This window comes from Archocentrus centrarchus, chromosome 18 (genome assembly GCF_007364275.1).
Source record: "Archocentrus centrarchus isolate MPI-CPG fArcCen1 chromosome 18, fArcCen1, whole genome shotgun sequence".
NCBI lineage: Eukaryota > Metazoa > Chordata > Actinopteri > Cichliformes > Cichlidae > Archocentrus > Archocentrus centrarchus.
This window is the reverse complement of record NC_044363.1, coordinates 8,285,075-8,305,074: the sequence shown is the minus strand read 5'-3', so window position 1 is coordinate 8,305,074 and position 20,000 is coordinate 8,285,075. Positions and strand designations below refer to the sequence as shown.

At 39.8% G+C, this 20,000-nt stretch overlaps 1 protein-coding gene across 1 annotated transcript; it reads right to left on the bottom strand.

Annotated features, from left to right (window-relative positions):
* Positions 1–7,564: 7,564 nt before the first annotated feature.
* Positions 7,565–12,840, bottom strand: LOC115797105 (type-2 ice-structuring protein-like). Its single transcript, XM_030753586.1, has 5 exons — positions 12,752–12,840; positions 9,687–9,768; positions 9,439–9,573; positions 8,984–9,092; positions 7,565–7,632 (listed from the first exon to the last, which is right to left on the bottom strand). The coding sequence occupies exons 1-5, from the start codon at positions 12,838–12,840 to the stop codon at positions 7,565–7,567; spliced, it is 483 nt and encodes a 160-aa protein (XP_030609446.1).
* Between the last annotated feature and the right edge of the window lie 7,160 nt (positions 12,841–20,000).

Below are 20,000 nucleotides of genomic sequence, written 5' to 3'. Positions count from 1 at the left end.
AACATATATTGCACTGTTTTCCGTGAGGAATGCAGAGTTTAAAAATGAGGAGTCTGTACAGTTTTTAATATTGATTTTTTTTTATTTCAACCCATAAACCAAAAATACAGAGTATGCATTACATACACAGTCTGTGTTTGCCTAACCAGTAGTTTTCCACCATGATAAGCTCTGCTGGTAAGTCCTCAAAGAAATATTCCTCCCTCAGATCATGATACAAACTGTCTATTGCATCTAAGATGTTTAATGCATGCAACAATTCAGACACCTGAGCGTCCACAATCCATGTGAAATCCTTACGCGCGTCGTCCCGACTGTTAGACCACAAGAAGAGTCGAACGGCAGGAATGAGACGATCTGTCCAGAATATTTTCATCACTTCGTCGTAATGGGGCGCGTAAAAGAAATCAGGAATAACCTGCTTACAGCTGTGCTGATCATAGCTAGGGTGTTTGACTCGACATCCGTGGCATATCCCTTCATGATAGTTCTGCACGGCCTTACACAGAACGTGTAGTGTAGCGATCTTAACAGCCGTGACCCCGCGCCGCGACAGCGGCTCTTCAGGTAATTGGCGAGATGGTGGAGATGAAGAAGATGAAGAATCAGGAGGAGGAACGGTCATCACCCGTGATGGTTGTGGCGGTGAAGTTTTAACGTCTGGAAAACATGCATCGTTAGTTATCATTAATGTAATATACACAAAATACACAAACGTACAATTATTTATTTATTTTTCTTTTTTTTTTTTAAAAAAAGGAATGAGTTGCTATACAGAATACAGTTTAGGTTCACATAATTTTGTGTAAAAGTATATGCTTACCTGAATCCATTTAAAAGTCCGAGTGTAGCGTTACGCCAGAGTCAGTTTAGAAAGAAAAACTTTGGGGGAAAAAAGAAGCTACACGATTCTCTTCACAACCAACGTTTGAGACGGTCTTGTGACGCTCAAATACAAGAAACACTGGAGAACTCGAGTTGATTTTAGAGTTTCTGACGTGCGCTCACTGGTCATATCCAGGAACTGCAGCTTTATTGACAAGAAACACAAGCGTGCTGCTCTGAAACACCCGCGGTGACGGTAGGCCCTTAGCGGATACAGACATCTCAGTCACGGTGTTCCATTACTAGTTAGTCTCCGTACCTGACCGCATGCGTAATTCATATCTCAAATTAATAATATCGATGAGAGATCCGCAAAACATGACCGATAACATTGTAACTAAACACATAAACGCCGAAATGAGAACTCCCATGATCCTTTGCGCCTTCATTTGAAAGAACAACAAAAGAACTCCGTTTCAGCTGATCACACTCTCATCACTCCACGCTTTAACATGGAAAAATAATGTACTGCTCACCGCATAAAGCTTATGATAAGCGTGAGATTCTGTTTTTCTGTCTTAACTCTGTGAGGAGAATGTTGATATAGGATTGCCTAGTTTGAGCATAGTCTGATATTTTTTAATACTGTCGGAATTTCTTTGGTTTTCACAGTAAAAGTAGTTACTCATTTCACTCAAGAACATCACAAAAGTCTGTGGGACAGATTGCTAGAAGAAGCAAAACTCAGAGATTTTTGAGCTAACTTTGCATTACCTACTCACATGTTTGTGATCCCATACAGGAAGTGCAGTTTTATTAACACAGACGCCCTGTACTGACACAGGTCAGGGTCGTACTCCAAGTTGTCGCCGGGTTATGGCTTTCTAAAAAGTTACACATTGCTAAGCGGATGTTGGGATATGTTGTGGATGTCAGTATATTTTTTTAAAATTTATTTTAACAGTGCATCGGTTTTTTAGTAAGACCACTGTTTTAATTATTTGTGTATGTGTCTAAATAAATGCCTTGGGTTTCAGGGATGAATCTACTAATCTGATTAATGTGTAATCAGGACTGGGTCATCCTCCGTTCTGTATGTAAATGAACAGCCCTACTGTTGAGGAGGATATACGGCTATTATTTAGCCATAGTATTTTAATTTAGGCACTGTGTTGTGTGCTTTATGCACCACAGGTGGGCTCGGATATTAGATTATTCACCTTTGTATTTTTTATTTAGCCACTGTCTTGTGAGTTTGAACCTCTTTGATGTCCGTCTGGGAAAAAGCCCCCTTGTAAGGTGAGACAATGAGATCAGCTGATTTGAACGGATACCGTATACGTCATTATCACACGTCAGCGCAAACACGCACGGACACACGCACGCGCACACGCACCTCACACGCACGCGCAAGGCTTTTTTATCACCTAGGTGTGAAAAATCACACCTAGGTGTGAAAGGGCCACCACCTTATTACTACTGCTATTGTATTGGTATAGCTCCACTTTGATGATTGAACAGGTTCTCAGAAAGGCAGTAAAACAAACACAAAGAGCAAACAGGCAATGTTCAGGCTGAATATCCATTATATTTGAATACTGCATTCAAAGTTGGTCAAAGTAGGGTGCGTTAATAATGATGCAATTAATTATTTCTGTAATAAACTGATGGAATAAATTTGTAAATGTTTTTGTTTGTGAAATCTCTGCACACATGATCTATGCAGCATATCAACATACCTGTTGTTCCAAATGTACCCTACAAATGATGTTAACTAGATCAGCTTTGGGGGTGAAGCTTTGTAGTAAAATAAACTGTCTTGTTGTGATTGTGTTGCTTCAGTGATCCACTGATTTTATGAAAATGTCATTTGAACCATTGGATGGACTGTCATGACTTTTCCAGTCATGTATATCACTCTGTCCTTTACAGATTGTGTGTGCAAACTGTATGCACCATGCACTGTGCAATGCAAATAAACCTGGCTTTAATAGCTTTGGGTGTAAAGCTCTGTAAGCACGCACTCCTTTTTCATGTCCTCAGGGGAGACGTGTGGAAAGACAATTTGTCTGTTACAATTTACAATGAGATTACAATACTCACTCGTGCTCACACCTGCTTTTCATACACAAATGTGTCATCTATTCAAGTCAGGTACTCAGTAAATGTGAGAACTCAGGAGAAAGACCATGACACAGAAACACTGCTGAAGAGGTGACTATTAAGGTATTTCAGTGACGTGCGGTGAGGGTCGTGACTGGTGAGGCACTGACGTCATCACATCAGATTTACAAACATATAGCTTATTCACCATTTGATTGGCAACAGTTGTTTTGTTTAACATTAACATAGTCTGAAGCAAACCTTTTAGCTCCGGTGTTGGTCTTCCTTTAATTATTATCTTCTGCTTCGATTGAAAGTCCAGTTTAGAAAATTCTTTCAGTTGAGTTATGTAATCTTCCATGTTGAACATAAGGCCAAGCAACAGGAAAAACTAACTGGCCTTGCTAACTGTTTATGGTAGCTTGCCGCCGAGGAGTCGTAGAGTCCCTGGGATCACCAGCGCCCCCTACCATGAGGCACGAGAACTGCGTGCCTCACCTAGTGTCTCTTCGCAGCAGTTTCATGATCGCTCAACACAAGAATGCATTACACACACATACAGTTGTTAATGAAAAAAACAAAAAAAAAACTGTGCATTATATACACCAGCTAAAATATGGAAATTTAGTTCATATAGTAAAAGTGTTAGAACATTTTAATTGCCACATGCAAAGGGAAAGTAATCCGGTCTCACTGCATAGCATGCCAGCACAGTTAGTAGTCATTGGCAATGACTATACTGAGCCGCACCACGGATTGCGCAATCCGTGGTGCGGCTCGCCGGGCTGGTGCCTCACCGTTTGTCTCTTAGTATTTGACCGGCAAATGCGAAAATTCAGCGATTTTGAAAAAACTAATCTAAAAATGGTGTAGTTAAATGGAAAAGAACTTTAAAATACAAATCACTGAATGAATATAACCATTTAATTTATTTTTTAATTTTATATTTCCACGATGACAGGTGAGGCCGTGCCTCACCTGCCTCCCCTGACTGCACGTCACTGAGGTATTTAGCTTCTGCTCCTCTCACCATTTGAGATTAGGTTTAAAATTTCGCCCTGAACAAAGAAGAACTTTAGTTCTGCTGTTTTATATGAAAAAAAAAATAAACATGTAAATGTTTATTTTGCTTGTGTAATCAAGACAGTTAAGCTGATAACAGATGCAGAGAAGATATGTGATTAAATGCAGAGCGGTGTATGAACACAGCGTGAAAACAGGTAAGTGAAAAAGAAACACTCATGATATGCTTAATAATGTAGGAACCCCCCAGCAGCCTAATGGAGGGAAGGCCCAGGGTCACCTGATCCAGCCTTAACTATAAGACCGTGTATGTGAGGAGAAGGATTTTAAATTCAGTTCTGGAATTTAACAGGGAGTCAATGAAGAGGAGCCAATATGGGAGAAATCTGCTCTCTCTTTCTAGGCCCTGTCAGTACTCTAGCTGCAGCATTTTGGATCAGCTGAAGGCTTTTCAAAGAGATTTTTGGACAGCCTGACAGTAATGGATCACTCCAAGACAAGATGTTTCTAATTTTATAACTATTGCATAATGCAGTCATACATATTTGTCTAATATGAGCATTGGAGGATGTATCCTGGTCAAAAATGACTCCAAGATTCCTCACAGTGTCAGCCAAGGTAAAAACATCAAGTGTCTGGTTAGACAGAGGTATATTAGGACAGGCACAGAGATGAGTCCACAGTCAGAGGTCAGGAGAAGATCATTTGTAACCTTCACTAATGCTGTTTCTGTACTGTGATGAATTCTGAAACCTGACTGAAACTCTTCAAATAAACTTTCCTCTGCAGATGATCAGTTAGCTGTTTTACAACTACTCTTTCAAGAATTTTTGAGACTGAAGGAAGGTTGATCTGGTCAGTTGAGTGTGTGTGTGTGTATATGTGTGTGTGTGTGTGTGTGTGTGGGGGGGGGGGGGGGGGGGGGGGGTTAATCAGTTCCAGCTGCTTTGGTGTTAATGAAATTAACAACAGGTACATTCTGGGAACAATGAGACAACCCCCAAAACAGGAATAGTTTTGCAGGTGGAGGCCATTCACCTTTTATTCTCTGCCTCATCTTTTCACTATTTTCCATTTGGCTAGGCTAAGCAATACCTGGACCCTACAGAGGCTGCACAGACAGTCCCACTCCTCCAGGATGGCACATGTTGATGTGCCATTGCCTCAAGGTTTGCTGTGTCTCCCAGCACAGTCACAAGAACATGGAGGAGATTCCAGGAGACAGGCAATTAGTGTAGAAGAGCTGGACAGAGCCGTAGAAGGTCCTTAACCCATCAGCAGGACCGGGATCTGCTCTTTTGTGGAAGAAGGAACAGGATGAGCACTGTCAGGGCTACAAAATGACCTCCAGCAGGCCAATGGTGTGAGTGTCTCTGGCCAAACACTCAGAAACAGACCTCAGGAGAGTAGCCTGATTGGCTAACATCCTCCAGTGGGTCCTGTGCTCGCTGCCTGGCACCATGGATGTGCTTTTTACAGATGAGAGCAGGTTCACTCTGAGCACATGTGACAGACATCAAAGGGTCTGGAGAGGTGTTAGGGATTATTTTTTAATCAATGAATAAAGGGACAAATGTTTAAAATTAAACTCCAGCAAGTTAATTAATAAACAGTGGCTCAACCAAGTAATAAACAATTAAATCCTACATTAGACAGAGAGCAACAGAAAGAAAGTGCTGAACTTCTCTGTCTCTTATCTTGGAGGTTCGGTCACAGTACGTACAATTAAAACATCACCAACCTCAACATGTTCTGTTATTAATCTGGACAAGATTGCTCTGTATGACAAATTAAAACCTCAGGAAGATGATGTGCTTCATGGCTCCACCGCTGATCTGATAAATCTGGGTCATGAAAAACCAGCTTGAAGAAGACCAAAGACAAGGCCAACTCACAGCACCCAGACTGTTTCTGTTTAGATAAGTGGCAGTATAAAGATGTCATGGTTAGACAGGAACATGGGCTCAGAAAGAGAGAGTGCACACACACAGGCCTGTCTCTTCCTCTGAGTCCCCACATGCATGTGAGATTTCTTCTGATTCTTTAATATATTAAATGTCTTTTTTTTTTTTAATTAAAGTGTTTCAGGTGTTTGTTTTTTTTTTGTTAAACCTTTATTTTACCAGGTAAAAATGTTTGAGAACTAGTTCTCATTTACATACTTGACCCTTCCTTTGCAAACAAGCCTATTGCCTGTCAGAAGCTTCTTTTTGTTTCTCTTTAATTTTCCATTTCTGTGTTGCATTCTCATCATATTTTAGTAATCTTTTGTCCCTTGAGCCTTGCTTTTAGGTTCACTTCCTTTATTTTGTTTCTCTTTATTGGTTGCACCTGTTTTTTTACCCACCTGTTTCCCTTTCCCCTGATCAACCTGTGTGTATTGAAACCCTCAGTCTGTGTGTTGTACTGCTGCCTTATTGGTGTACTTTGGTCCTACTGTGTTTTCTGACTATCCTGAGTGCTCTAGTTATCCTTGTGTTGTTTCCAGTTGTGTTACTCACCATTTTTGTTTGTACTCCACCTCACACTGTCTGTCTATTTGAGTCCTCACTACGTCACACACAATGATTAAAAAAAAAAACAATAAATCAAAGGATTCAGAAGAAGAAAATATTTTTTTTGGTCTTTCACCTTTCTGCTTAGTTATGGTGAACTGAATACAAAACGTCTTTGATCATATAGTTGCACAGAAATCTACAGTATCAGTCAAAAGTTTAGACACACTCACTTTTGACTAGCTGTTTGCAAAAATGATTAAATTATAGTTAGATGCCTTTGAAATTGAGGAGTAGACCCATGAAATTGTGACCAGTTTGATTCAATGCTTAAGATTTTTTTTTTTTTTTTTTTTTTTTTTTTTTTTTTTAAAGCCTGTCATGTCTGGTAGATCTTGCAAGCAGAACTGTGATCTGAATGCGTTGTTGTGCCAAACATATTTGCTATTTCAAGATGAGCTCTATAGGTTCTCAATAGGCTCTTCTTGTTGATGTTTTAACCCTTTATTTTATTTATCTGAGTTATTTTTCCACATACTATGTAACAGCCAGAGCTGACAGGCTGAAGAAGAGGAAAATAAAGAGAAGAAAAAGGGAGAGAGAAAGGGAGCAAAAAAAAAAGGGGGAAAGAGCACAAGTCTATTAATCAGATACTTCATCACTTTAACATATAAAAAAATACTATCAATACTTGCAAAAATAAATTTGTGTGTGAAAAACAAAACTAACAAAGCATGTTACGCACACCAACAATTTTGTTGAGTTGTGATTGAGTGGGCGTTTGTGTCTGTGTCATGTTTGTGTCTGTGTCATGGAACGTACTTACCAATGAGGGCAAAACGCTGCTTAAGATTGCTTAAGATTTTAATGATGCAGAAAATAAAGAACAGTTCATTCTTGGCACTGAACATTTGCAAAAAGCATTCTTTCCCACTACACATTCAATTTCCTCCTATTAAAAGAGACAATCCAACTCCAGCATGTGTCACTTCATTCCTAATGTAGCATTACACTAAAATAAAAGATGATCTAAAAGCAAAAACAGATTTGTTGAGATTATATAAGATGATTTGCTTCTTTGCCAGCTGTAGCATGCCTTCCCATCAGCCCAGGAATCATCAGACGTTCTTGACGCAGACAGATGGGAGTAGGGTGTAACAGTACGTATCATCCCAACACTTGTGGTCTGTAAGCACCAAAAAGCAGCATGATTGAAACCATGATTATATGCACACATACTTACTGAGAGAAATATTTTGTTCTATATAATAATGTCTGTCAGCATTCCCTGTTGAGTGTACTATCAAATCAATTTTGAAGAGGACATGAAACACTACATGTATAAAGGCTAATTTACACCATGAAGCCATGCTCTACAGTCATAGATTTAACACTCTCTGTGAAGCTGGATTTAATAAAAAAGTGTTTCAAGTTACAGTTTTTAGAGCATGTGTAGTGCCATCTTGTGCCAATACAGAAAGTGACATAGCTGGGTTGGCTGGTTGGTTACCGCTGGTAGACTTACATTAGTTTATGTTAGCTAACTGGTCAGAAAGTGGATAACTAGTGGAAAACAAGTATATTAAAACTAAAAAGCAGTCCAGTGGGGTCATTTTGTACTCCTCAGGCTGCAATAATGGGTTTTATGTGATTTTGGGTTTGTCTTTTAGTGGTCTGGGAGAAGAAACAGCCTCTATGGGGATGGGGTTTGGGGGAGATGACAGGAGGAGGGAAGCTGCAGAGAGGTGTGTAAGACTGCAGTCGCCAATAACAGAGGTTTTTGCTTTGTGTTGCCAAGATGGAAAAATCTGTTCAAAACATGAACAGGTTGGTGGTGTACTGGGGGCCTCTGTTTCAGGCTACACTTCCTCCTCACAGTCACCCAGCCAAAAATAAAATATAGGATATTTTGACTTTTTCCCCCTTAACATTCATAGGACTTCACACTATCAGAATCAGAATCAGAAGGTTTTTATTGCCATATGGGTGAACAGGTTCACAGCATTAGGAAATTGCTGCGGTACTTCGTGCTTACAGAAAAAAACAAATAAGTATAAAAACTATAAGACAATATACAAGTATACAAATTGCAAATATACAGAGATATTAGAGCTATAACTATAGCACAATATTACAAAATTACAAAATATACAGTGCAGAGACTAATTAAAAGATAAAAGAATGTAAACTATATTCCACTAATATGTACATCAGTGCAATCAGACAGGTGCATAGACATAGGGTCATCAGCGTTTGTGGAGGGTGGTGGTAACAGTCTTAGGGTAATTGTTCATGAGTCCAACAGCAGAGGGGAAGAAACTGTTCTTATGGCGGGAGGTTCTGGTCCGTATGGACCGTAGCCTCCTGCCTGAGGGGAGAGGGTCAAAAAGTCTGTGCCCAGGGTGAGAGTGGTCGGCTGTGATCCGACCTGCAAGCCCCAGTGTCCTGGAGGTGTACAGGTCCTGGAGAGATGGGAGGTTACAGCCAATCACCTTCTCAGCAGAGTGCAGAGTGCAGGGTTTTCTTTGAAGATTTACCTGAATAATTCATCTGCAGGCATTGCTCACTTCTATAGTTGCTGGGCTCTCCAGGACACCAGTTCGCATATATGAACTGTGTTCCATCAATCCAAAACCAATAACCATTCTAGAAAACAGAAAAAAAAAATTACATTTTCATTACATTAGACCAGGGATCCTCACATCCAGGCCTCAAGAGCCAGTGTCCTGCAGGTTTTAGATGTTTCCCTGATCCAACACAGTCAAGTTTTCCAGAGTCCTGCTAATGACTTCTATATTTGACTCAGGTGTGTTGAAGCAAAGACACATCCAAAACCTGCAGGACACCAGCTCTCACGGCCTGGATGTGAGGATCCCTGCATTTGACAAAACACATTTAAAAACAAGCTAAACCCTAAAAAAAATTAGAGGCAATATTATCAAAGTACACTGTTTAATCATTTGACTGTCTTCTACAATGATCAGTCTGATACCTCTTGTGCATCAGAGCCTCCAGGCCACGCTTCTTTGCTTGTATGACTAGAAGTAAATATCAGGTGTTGAATGAACTTGTACTCTTTGATGCTGTGTATAGATGCAAGGTTTGCATCCATGTGGTCACAGTTTCTCTATAGTGGAGATCAACAGACAGCAGAATTTCAAACGTAAACAAAAAGTTTAAGGATTTCAATGAGAGTTAATGTCAGTGCATAAAGAATAAATGGTAAATCCACATTTTTACCTGAGCCTGAGCCCAACTCATGGCATAGATGACATAGAGGAAGCATCGCTTGCCAAACTTCTTCCAACCATGGGGACAAGTCGTTTTTGGCTCCTCAAAATAATCTCCTGATGATTCTTCTGAAAACAAGCAAAAATGTACTCTATCTGGAAAAATCCTGTAACATTTTCAGTAATTTCCACAGGCCTGCCAGTGCTGTGAGAACAGTGCTGGAGATCATGGATCAACCAGGCGCTATCAACCAGGTTCTATCCATTATTATCCAATATTAGTTTAAGTTTGGTTGATGAATGAATCAATATACCTAAGCTTAAACTTCAAAATTTTGTTTATTTTCCCACCAGTCTATTACAAAAACCAACAAAGGGTGGATGTGCTCCTGTGATAAGCAAACTCCTGAAATTAAAGTTAAGCATTATAACTGGATGCTTAACTGTCTCCCGAATCCAAACTGGGAGCTGTGAGACATTAATGTCTTACTTAATATAGTTGGAAATTAATCATTCACTCAGCTGTATTCCTTGATGTTGAAACGTATTATGCTTGTTTTAATAACAGCTTATTTTGAATTAAAGATTTAAAAGTAAACCACAAAAAGGAGAAAAAGTTCGTTCTCCGTTTAACCAGCTGCTTTTACACAGCTGTGCTTCGCACTCACGGTTGCTAGCCGCTCACTTCTGGCTTTTGCGGTCTTTGTGGGCTGTGAAGGACGTGCCGGGGTCCTTCGAACGATGAGGTCCCTGAATTTGGACATTGTGCGTCGATATAATCTGTATGCCTGGAACTTGTGCACTGAGAAACGTTCCACGGTGCAAAGTGCGATTAAAATGTGTTAAAATTTTTAATTCTTTATTTTCCCCGTAATTAATTAACACGTTAAAGTCCCACCCCTAATTTCAACATAATGGAATAATATCAACACTTAGCAATAAATTAGGAAATAACAGGTAAGGTACTTTTTTTAAATATTTTACTTTTTAAACCCCCCGAATCACCTCTAAAACTCTGGCCACTGTTCATCTGTGATGGGTGTACTCGCAAAGTGACTGAGGACTGGATCTGCCCTTGAGTTTTCCCCTATTGTGTAGATTATCAGTCCACTGTTTACCTCAGTTGTCAGTGCTAGGTGAGAAGCCTCCACCTTTATTTACTCTGAAGGAGGCTGTAAACTTTTGTGAAAGGAGTCCAATATGAGTCGAGTCAGTGAAGCTCACTTCTGAATAATGACAGTGATACTGAGGTGAGTTGTTGAGGCTAGCCTAAACTTTTCTGTAGGGAAGCACAGCTGTCTTTGCTGCTGTTAGCTACTGTTAGCCGCTGTTAGTTTGCTGTTAGCCAGCGTTAGTGAAATTATGAAGTGGGGCCTGATTATTCAAAATCTTGTATCTGAAGTGGATACAAAGTCTTGAATAATCAGGCCCCATCTTATCTCAAAGACCTCATAGTCCCATATCACCCCAACAGAGCACTTCGCTCTCAGACTGCTGGCTTACTTGTGGTTCCTAGGATACTCAAGTGTAGAATGGGAGGCAGAGCCTTCAGCTTTCAGGCCCCTCTTCTGTGGAACCAGCTCCCAGTTTGGATTCGGGAGACAGACACCCTCTCTATATTTAAGATTAGGTTTAAAACTTTCCTTTATGATTTTTAGGACAATTTAACTCAGGGATCCTCACATCCAGGCTTCAAGAACCACTGTCCTGCAGGTTTTAGATGTGTCTGCTTCAGCACACCTGAGTCAAATATAGAAGTCATTAGCAGGACTCTGGAAAACTTGACTGCATACTGAGGAGGTAATTCAGCCATTTGATTCAGGTGTGTTGGATCAGGGATGCATCTAAAACCTGCAGGACACCAGCTCTCGAGGCCTGGATGTGAGGATCCCTGCTTTAACCTAACAGCTGGCATAATGTTAGCTTATACCCACCTTTGTTATGTGCCATCCAGAGATGAGAGGGTCAATTACTTTTTGGGAATAAATGAGCATGTTTATACATGTTATGCAGGAGTGAAAATATAACCTCTCTCCACCTACCAGTGGGCGAGAGTGATAGGAAGTTTGGCTCTTTTCAGAGAGCCGGCTCTTTTGGCTTGGCTCCCAAAGAAGAGCTGGCTCTTTCAGCTCCCAAATAGCTCCTTAGATTGTAGTCAAAAAATGTGTAAAATGAATTACTTTTCCTCACCATCCCTGCATGTAGCCTCTATGTAAAGCGCCACTTCCTCTTGCTCTTTCCGGTTTCTGAGCAAACTTTGCCGGAGACGCTCCCTCTATGTTTGATCTGTGTGAACTCGCCCTGTTGTTCCATGTATACACGCAGATTCTGCTACACATCCTAACCAATCACATGCAGCTTCCACCAAAAAACAAAAGAACAAACGACATGAATAAAGAAATGGCTCACTATCAGTTATCAGAGCCGGATCGTTCGCGACCGACCCATCACTAGTGGGCGAAGTAAATATGGTGGTGGAACATGGCAGTTTCCACAAACACTCCTATGTATTTTTAATAGATATTATTTTATTATTATTATTATTATTATTATTATTATTATTATATTTTTAATAGATGAATTATAAGAGAATAATTATAAGTTAATGAGAATGCATGAATTTGTTGGAAAGCATAGTTACTCACTAATCTATGGGTATTTATGAGTACATTATCCTTTTTTTCTAATAAATAACCTACAAAAAATACTGCCTGTACCGACAACCCCTTTGTACTACAAACTTAACTGCCCATCATACAGTACATTGAGGTACTTCTGTTCAGCATGACAGAAAGACAAATATTCTTAGTGATAATCTGGAAAATATTCACAGACCTGTAAGCTGTAGTCCTTCTCTCCCTTTGCTGGCCTTTTTAGTTTGAAGAGCTGGACGGATTGAAACAGCAGATGTTCACTTTGATCAGTTTTTGATTTATTATAGTTATCCACAAGATGTACTATTAATTTGTATGATTCATTACACACACACACACATACACACACACACACACACACACACACACACACACACGCACACACACACACACACACACACACACACACACACGTGTATATATGATACACTTTATACTGCAATACTCACCAGCAGCAGTGGTCAGAGCCATCATTGCACAGAGAAGTACAGCTGCAGTCAGCAGCTTCATCGTAATGTTAAATATCTCTGTGGAAAAACAGAAGACCCAACGTGACTGGCAGCTCATTAAAGAAAGGATTTTTACCAGGTTTTTTTTATAGAATATCATCTCCTACCTTTTTTTCTGGACCGCTAAGTAGCTTCAGCCTTCCAGTGTAGAGGTGTGGAACAGCTCTAAGACCTGCAGTTATATAGGATTACATAGTTACAAAACTAGGAACAAAAAACGGAAAAAGGAAAAAAATGTAAGATCTTCACTGCAAAACTTCCTCATGTATTAGTCAATACTTTCACATACTGTATTTACTGTTTAAAAAGGAAGTTCCATAAAGTACAACCACTGAACAATTACTAAAGCTTTTCTGTGTCTTGTAGGAAAATATACATTGTTAAAGTTAATTCATCCATGCATTTCTCCATCTATCTACCATCCCTTTATCCATTCATTTTCTTGTGCTTATCCAGTTAAGAGTTGTGGTGGGGCCGAAACCCATTTTAGTTGTAATGGGATGAAAGGCAGGTTACACCCTGGGCAGGTCACGTTGGACAGTCTGTTGTAGGGCTTTAATATTAGTAGTATTTGTGACTATCTGTGGTCATTTACTCAAATCTGGCACAACTCAGTCCTGCATTCCAAGACATTTTATTAAGTCTTTAATAAAAATAAAAATAATTTAAAAAAGTAATAAATAATAAAAAGTGTGTAATCTCGTTATCTCAAATCTTTAAATATTTTAGACCATTTGCTCTAATACGAGTTGTAACGAGAATCCTTGAAAAAATGTTGAGCTCAGAAACTGAATAACTGCATGTCTTTGATAATGTACCATTTGCCTGAAGCTTACCTGTTGGCAAATTAAACCAAACCAAACCTGCCACACTTTAAATGTCTTGTTGAAAGCTTTGTCTGTTAAAGTAACTGATGTACATGCTTGTTTTAATATGAAATCCATGAATTTAAAAGTTTGGAATAATTAAATTCATGATTGATTTCTAAAACCTTTAAAAACTGTAAGGATAAAACACAAATATTCATGGCTGTTTGGGATGCTGGTAATAATATTGCTCTATGTGGTTTATCAGGAGATACGGTACCAGTCAAACGTTTGGACACACTTCTGTACATTTAATGTGAATTTGTGTTTCTCTTCGTTAGGTTTTCAACCTACTTCATTAACTTCCTTTAACTGCTGAAATGCATGTTTGGAATGAATAAAAAAGCATAGCTGAGCTGAGTTGGTTCAAAAAATAATTCACTTATGTACAGTAAGAAATAAAGCTGGTGACATACAACTAACACCAAAATATAGCTGAACCTGATGGCGCATTACAACACTGGATGGTATCTATTGCAGTAGTGTAGTACTGGAACAGTATTGGGTAGGCAAGGTATGTGCTCTACCGCATGTCCTAGTTTTTCTTTTCTTTTGTCACCTTGCATGATGATATGAATTTAAATATAAAATTACAAGAGGCAGTAAAAAAGGATGTTTTTGAAATGTGGGAAGAAGAGCAGATGAGAAAGAGCAGTTCAGTCTGCTGAATAATATACAAAAGCCAACTGTTAAAAAAATTTACAGGTTGATGAAATGTTTATATTGTATAATTATGTGTAATGGACATGCCATTGTTTCTGTTAAATATATCTCTTTACAGTAAATCGATGTTTTGCGCATTGCTTGCAGAGCAGGGTATCAGGTCACTGCTTGCAGAGCAGGGTATCATGGTCTGGGGTCCTTTTGGCCCTGTGTGTTTTGTTTTTGCTTTATTTGGTCTGTTCTGGGTTTCTTTGGTTGTGGGGTTTAGTTTGTTATTTCTAGTTCCTTGTGTTTTCCCAGTATTCTGTGTCAGGTCTGCATCTTTGTTCCCTCGTCTCACTTCCTGTATTATTTTGATAGGCGTCTGGTTGATGTGTGTTGTGTTCAGTTTTGCTTCCCCTGGTCTCAAGGTAATTAGCGTCACCTGTGTTCCCAGCTGTTTTCACTCCCCTCATTATCCCCTGGTGTGTTTAAGTCCTGTGTTTTCTGTGCCTCATCATTGTTCTCCTGCTGTGTGTGTTCTTGTATCTGGAATCTAAGGCAAGTTATTTTTTGTTAACCTGGACTGGTTCTGTTCAGCCCTGCCTTCTGTTCTACACTAGTAAATAAAGCTGAGTTTATATTTTACCTCTGCCTTGTGTATCCTGCACTGCGTTCCTCTTCCTGCCTGCCACACAGCTGTTTCATGACACAGCGTTACTGCTGCCTGTTGCTTTTGGGAGATGACTCCTACGCCCATTATTGTACACCTATGAATACTGTTACGAACATCAACACAATTCAGCCTAATAAGCTGTTAGGAAAATTTACTTAAGTATTAATCTTTTGTTTCCTGTTTGCATTTTCTAGCTTTGATATAACATAGCATAGTGATTAAGAGAAATGTATTTCTCTGCTTGTGATCAAGTATTGAATTAAAAATCAGTTAAGGTAATGGCATTAAATGGGTGTGCTTGTGTAACTACCGCTTTTGCGTTAATCTTGATATGACAGCGTCTGTCACAGTGACGTGCAGTCAGGGGAGGCAGGTGAGGCACGGCCTCACCTGTCATCGTGGAAATATAAAATTAAAAAATAAATTAAATGGTTATATTCATTCAGTGATTTGTATTTTAAAGTTCTTTTCCATTTAACTACACCATTTTTAGATTAGTTTTTTTCAAAATCGTTGAATTTTCGCATTTGCCGGTCAAATACTAAGAGACGAATGGTGAGGCACCAGCCCGGCGAGCCGCACCACGGATTGCGCAATCCGTGGTGCGGCTCAGTATAGTCATTGCCAATGACTACTAACTGTGCTGGCATGCTATGCAGTGAGACCGGATTACTTTCCCTTTGCATGTGGCTATTAAAATGTTCTAACACTTTTACTATATGAACTAAATTTCTATATTTTAGCTGGTGTATATAATGCACAGTTTTTTTTTTTGTTTTTTCATTAACAACTGTATGTGTGTGTAATGCATTCTTGTGTTGAGCGATCATGAAACTGCTGCGAAGAGACACTAGGTGAGGCACGCAGTTCTCGTGCCTCATGGTAGGGGGCGCTGGTGATCCCAGGGACTCTACGACTCCTCGGTGGCAAGCTACCATAAACAGTTAGCAAGGCCAGTTAGTTTTTCCTGTTGCTTGGCCTTATGTTCAACATGGAAGATTACATAACTCAACTGAAAGAATTTTCTAAACTGGACTTTCAATCGAAGCAGAAGATAATAATTAAAGGAAGACCAACACCGGAGCTAAAAGGTTTGCTTCAGACTATGTTAACGTTAAACAAAACAACTGTTGCCAATCAAATGGTGAATAAGCTATATGTTTGTAAATCTGATGTGATGACGTCAGTGCCTCACCAGTCACGACCCTCACCGCACGTCACTGGTCTGTCATCACGTTCAAAGGACGAGCCAGCAAAGGTTGCTTTTAATTGATAACTCAGCAGTAACTGTTGGTTATAACAAGGCTAAAACTGTGTGAGTATGAACCATCGGAAGTTAAAAAGTCCTCTGAAAAAAGGAAAAGGAATAGAGTACTCTTCCATTAGAGGTTAAAGACCTCTGAAGAAAACCAATAAAATAATTAAAATAGCACCATAGCAACAATACTAAAACTATCAAAAGTAAGGTCCTGCTTATTGTGCACATTAAAGAATGAGTAAGGTACCAGAACATTTAAGTGTATGTATCTGTCTGTCATATGGCAGCAGAAGGAGGGAGAGGACAAAAAGGTAGATTCTTGTAATTTGAATGGTGATATTTTGTTGTTTACCTGTTTTTTTTTTTTTTGTTTTTTAGATACAATTATTAGGATGATTTTTCAGTGATTAGATGTTCTGCAATGCATCTGATATGTGTAAATGTCAGTTAAGGTTTGAAAGTAATAGTAATGCAAGAAGGCATGAAACACAGATGCAAGAATTAGTGATAAAGTTACTGAAAAAAAAATGATAGGGTTACAGAGTGTAGTCTCATATCTTCATCTCTGTTTCAACTGTTATTGTGATCAGTGATAACTATGATATAATGGTACTAGTTGATGTCCATATTGTTGATTTAATAAATTTTTCTTACAAATGAACCCTGTAAGTGGGCAGAGGAAAAGAAAAAGTCACAATTTATACCGATAGCCTGTACGCCTTTTTCTCAGTCCATGTTTTCGCCAAGCACTGATGAAACCGAGGAATTATAACTTCTACTGGAAGACCTATTAATCATAAAGACCTTATATTGAGTCTTTTGGAAGTCGTTCAGCTACTACAGGCCTTAGCCAATTGTAAATGTACAGGAAACGAAACAAACAAAAAAAAAAGCAGATGTTGTCATTATTTAAACACACCCACAGAATCAGCACTAAACAAAGGCATTTGCTTGATGCACAAAAATCAGCACCACAAATAGAACAACAGCAATGGCAGAATGATGTTCTGAAACTTTCACCAGAAAATTTATGTGTGTGACCTAAAACTAATAAACCAGTTCTTCCAAAGAGTTTATCTAAATTTGCTGCTATTGTGATGCATGGGTGAAGCCACAAGGGGGATGAATCAAATGGTAAATAAAGTCTTTATCACATATGGATTCACAAATCAGAAATATAACTCACAGGGTCAATGTTGCAAATACACATGGACTTCATTAAGTTGAATGCATGTCAAGGGAAAAAAAAAAACTGTTTAGTGATTGTAGATGCTTATTCTAAGTGGGTGGAAACATTTCCATGTGCTCACTTTGATGAATTGACAGTTGCAAAAACATTGAGGAGTTATATCCCCAAGTTTAGAATCCCACAATATATTTATTCAGATAATGGTACACATTGTGTGAATGAAATAATAAAGCACATGGTTAAAAATACATTTAAAATATCATCTTGCTTATCGTCCCCAGGCAGCAGGCCTTGTGGAACCACTTAATATAACAACATGACTGAAACAGGAAAACCGTGGGTTGACTGTCTTCCATTAGTAATGCTGGATATGAGAATCACTCCAACTCATAAAGGGTTAACCCCTTTTGAAAGAACCCCCACAAGGATACCAGGAGACTTCTTCAAGATCCTAAAGAGGAAAAGTTGGACAGATTTATGGTGGCAAGGTACTTCTCTTAACACCTACAGCAGTAAAGACAGCAGAGAGCAACACCTGTCACATTGTAAAATTGCACACACCCATAGGGAGAGTTAAAAGGTCCCACCCAGGCTGAGGTACAAAGGGGGTCAGAACCAATAGGGACTGGTCGTCTCAACCCAGTGAAGATTGTACACAATACCAAGGGCCTTTTAGGGGACCTGTTGCGGGACAGCAAAATGGCGTGTGGAATTTTTCTGTGTGTCCTGCTTTACATCTACTTTCCAACAGAGACCGGCTCAGATTGTGGAAAAGAAGTCAGCATGTTTGGAACCAAAAGGGAAACTGTGACATTTCAGTTCAGACCTATGGACGCCTGCTCAGCTGATGGTAAACCATACATGAACATCAGACACCAGACACCTCAGTATCTCTGGGACCCACCCTGCAAATGGGCAAATGTGTTTGCACGCTCTGACTCGGGGTGGACCTAGCTGGGACATCCCAAATACAGCAGGTTTTCCAGAATTAGAACCTCTAAATGTGTTGGTGGAATTTGATTTCAAGCCTCATGTGTCTATGTAACTGTAACCATACAGAACCTTAAAAGTTCATATTCAGGAACCTATTATATAGGAGCAAAACTAAATGGAACTGATATGATGAGGACGTTTACTGTAATTGCATCACAGAGAAACACCAAAATAGGTACACCAGTGTCTAGAACTGCAGCAAACCAGAGTACTGCACTTGTGGGGAAAGATGTGGTTCAGTATTTAGATCTGCAGACCTTAGAGGACTGTGTTGTTCTAGAAACAAGCATGGCACCAGGAATAGATGGCCAGTATGGATGCTTTACTCTGCTGAATGTCTGAAGAAAAACAATTGTGTAGCTTGTTCTGTGGCTCGACCTCATATGGTTATTGCACCCTTCCCTTTAAACCTGACTAATAACCCTGAAGTCCTTAGATGTATGATTAAATTGTTCTCTATTCCAAAATACAGTGCACCACCTGATAATTGTAACTCACTCTATTATCTCTTTCTAGCAGTAAAGCATAACAGTCCTCCTATCTGCAATCTAGGAAAAGGAGGCTATAACTGCTTCACGCTTGCAAATGCCACTGCTAAGTCTGTAGGGAATCTAACTTCCCAGTGTGTGAATGTCACTGACCTCACTGAAGGCATGTCTTATGATTTGATTTTGTATGGTTCGGTTCCATGACGACGGCCCTGGCGGATGTGTGGTGGTACTGTGTGGGGGACAAAGTTGCATCCTACCCTACCCTACCTGCCCATTTCAGTGGCATGTGCACCCTTGTTAAACTTGTTACCTTTCTTTATCTTACAGACAGACAATCTGGAACAATTGAAATCAGAACTTCATAGAGTGAAACATCAAAGGGATCCTTTGATGCAGATGTCTATTTAGATGCAACTGGAATTCCACGAGGTGTACCACGTGAGCAGCTGGGCAGCACGGTGGCGCAGTGGTTAGCACTGCTGCCTCACAGTTAGAATACATCTGGAAGGCCTGGGTTCAAAAAAGGCCTGGCCCAGGCCCCTCCCTCCCTCTCTCTCTGTGTGGAGTTTGCATGCTCTCCTTGTGTCTGCATGGTTTTTCTTCGGGTACTCTGGTTTCCTCCCACAGTCCAAAGACATGCACTTATTGGGATTAGGTTAATCGGAAACTCTAAATTTCCATGGGTGTGAGTGGTTGTCCGTCTCTCTGTGTTGGCCCTGCAACAGGCTGGCGACCTATACAGGGTGTACCCTGCCTCTCGCCCCCTGTCAGCTGGGATAGGCTCCAGCCCCCCCGCGACCCTGAACAGGATAAGCGGAAGCGAATGGATGGATGGATGGTACCAGATGAGTTCAAGGCACAGAACCCAATAGCAGCAGGGTTTGCATCCATTTTCCTCCTGAATCACAACTAATGTTAATGTACCTTGGATAAATTAGATTTACTATAATCAGCAGCGGTTTGTAAATTTCACATGTAATGCCAGAAGTGGCAGCAGAGAAACTACAGGGTGGACCATTTATATGGATACACCTTAATAAAATGGG

What these genes read in the sequence shown, in the direction of transcription:
- LOC115797105 (XM_030753586.1), bottom strand. Translation starts at nt 12,840, where the DNA reads ATGAAGCTGCTGACTGCAGCTGTACTTCTCTGTGCAATGATGGCTCTG. An exon ending in TGAGTTGGGCTCAGGCTCAG is followed by an intron (nt 9,574 to 9,686) that starts GTAAAAATGTGG and finishes TCTCCACTATAG; the next exon opens with AGAAACTGTGACCACATGGA. An exon ending in CCTGCAGATGAATTATTCAG is followed by an intron (nt 7,633 to 8,983) that starts GTAAATCTTCAA and finishes TGGTGCTTACAG; the next exon opens with ACCACAAGTGTTGGGATGAT.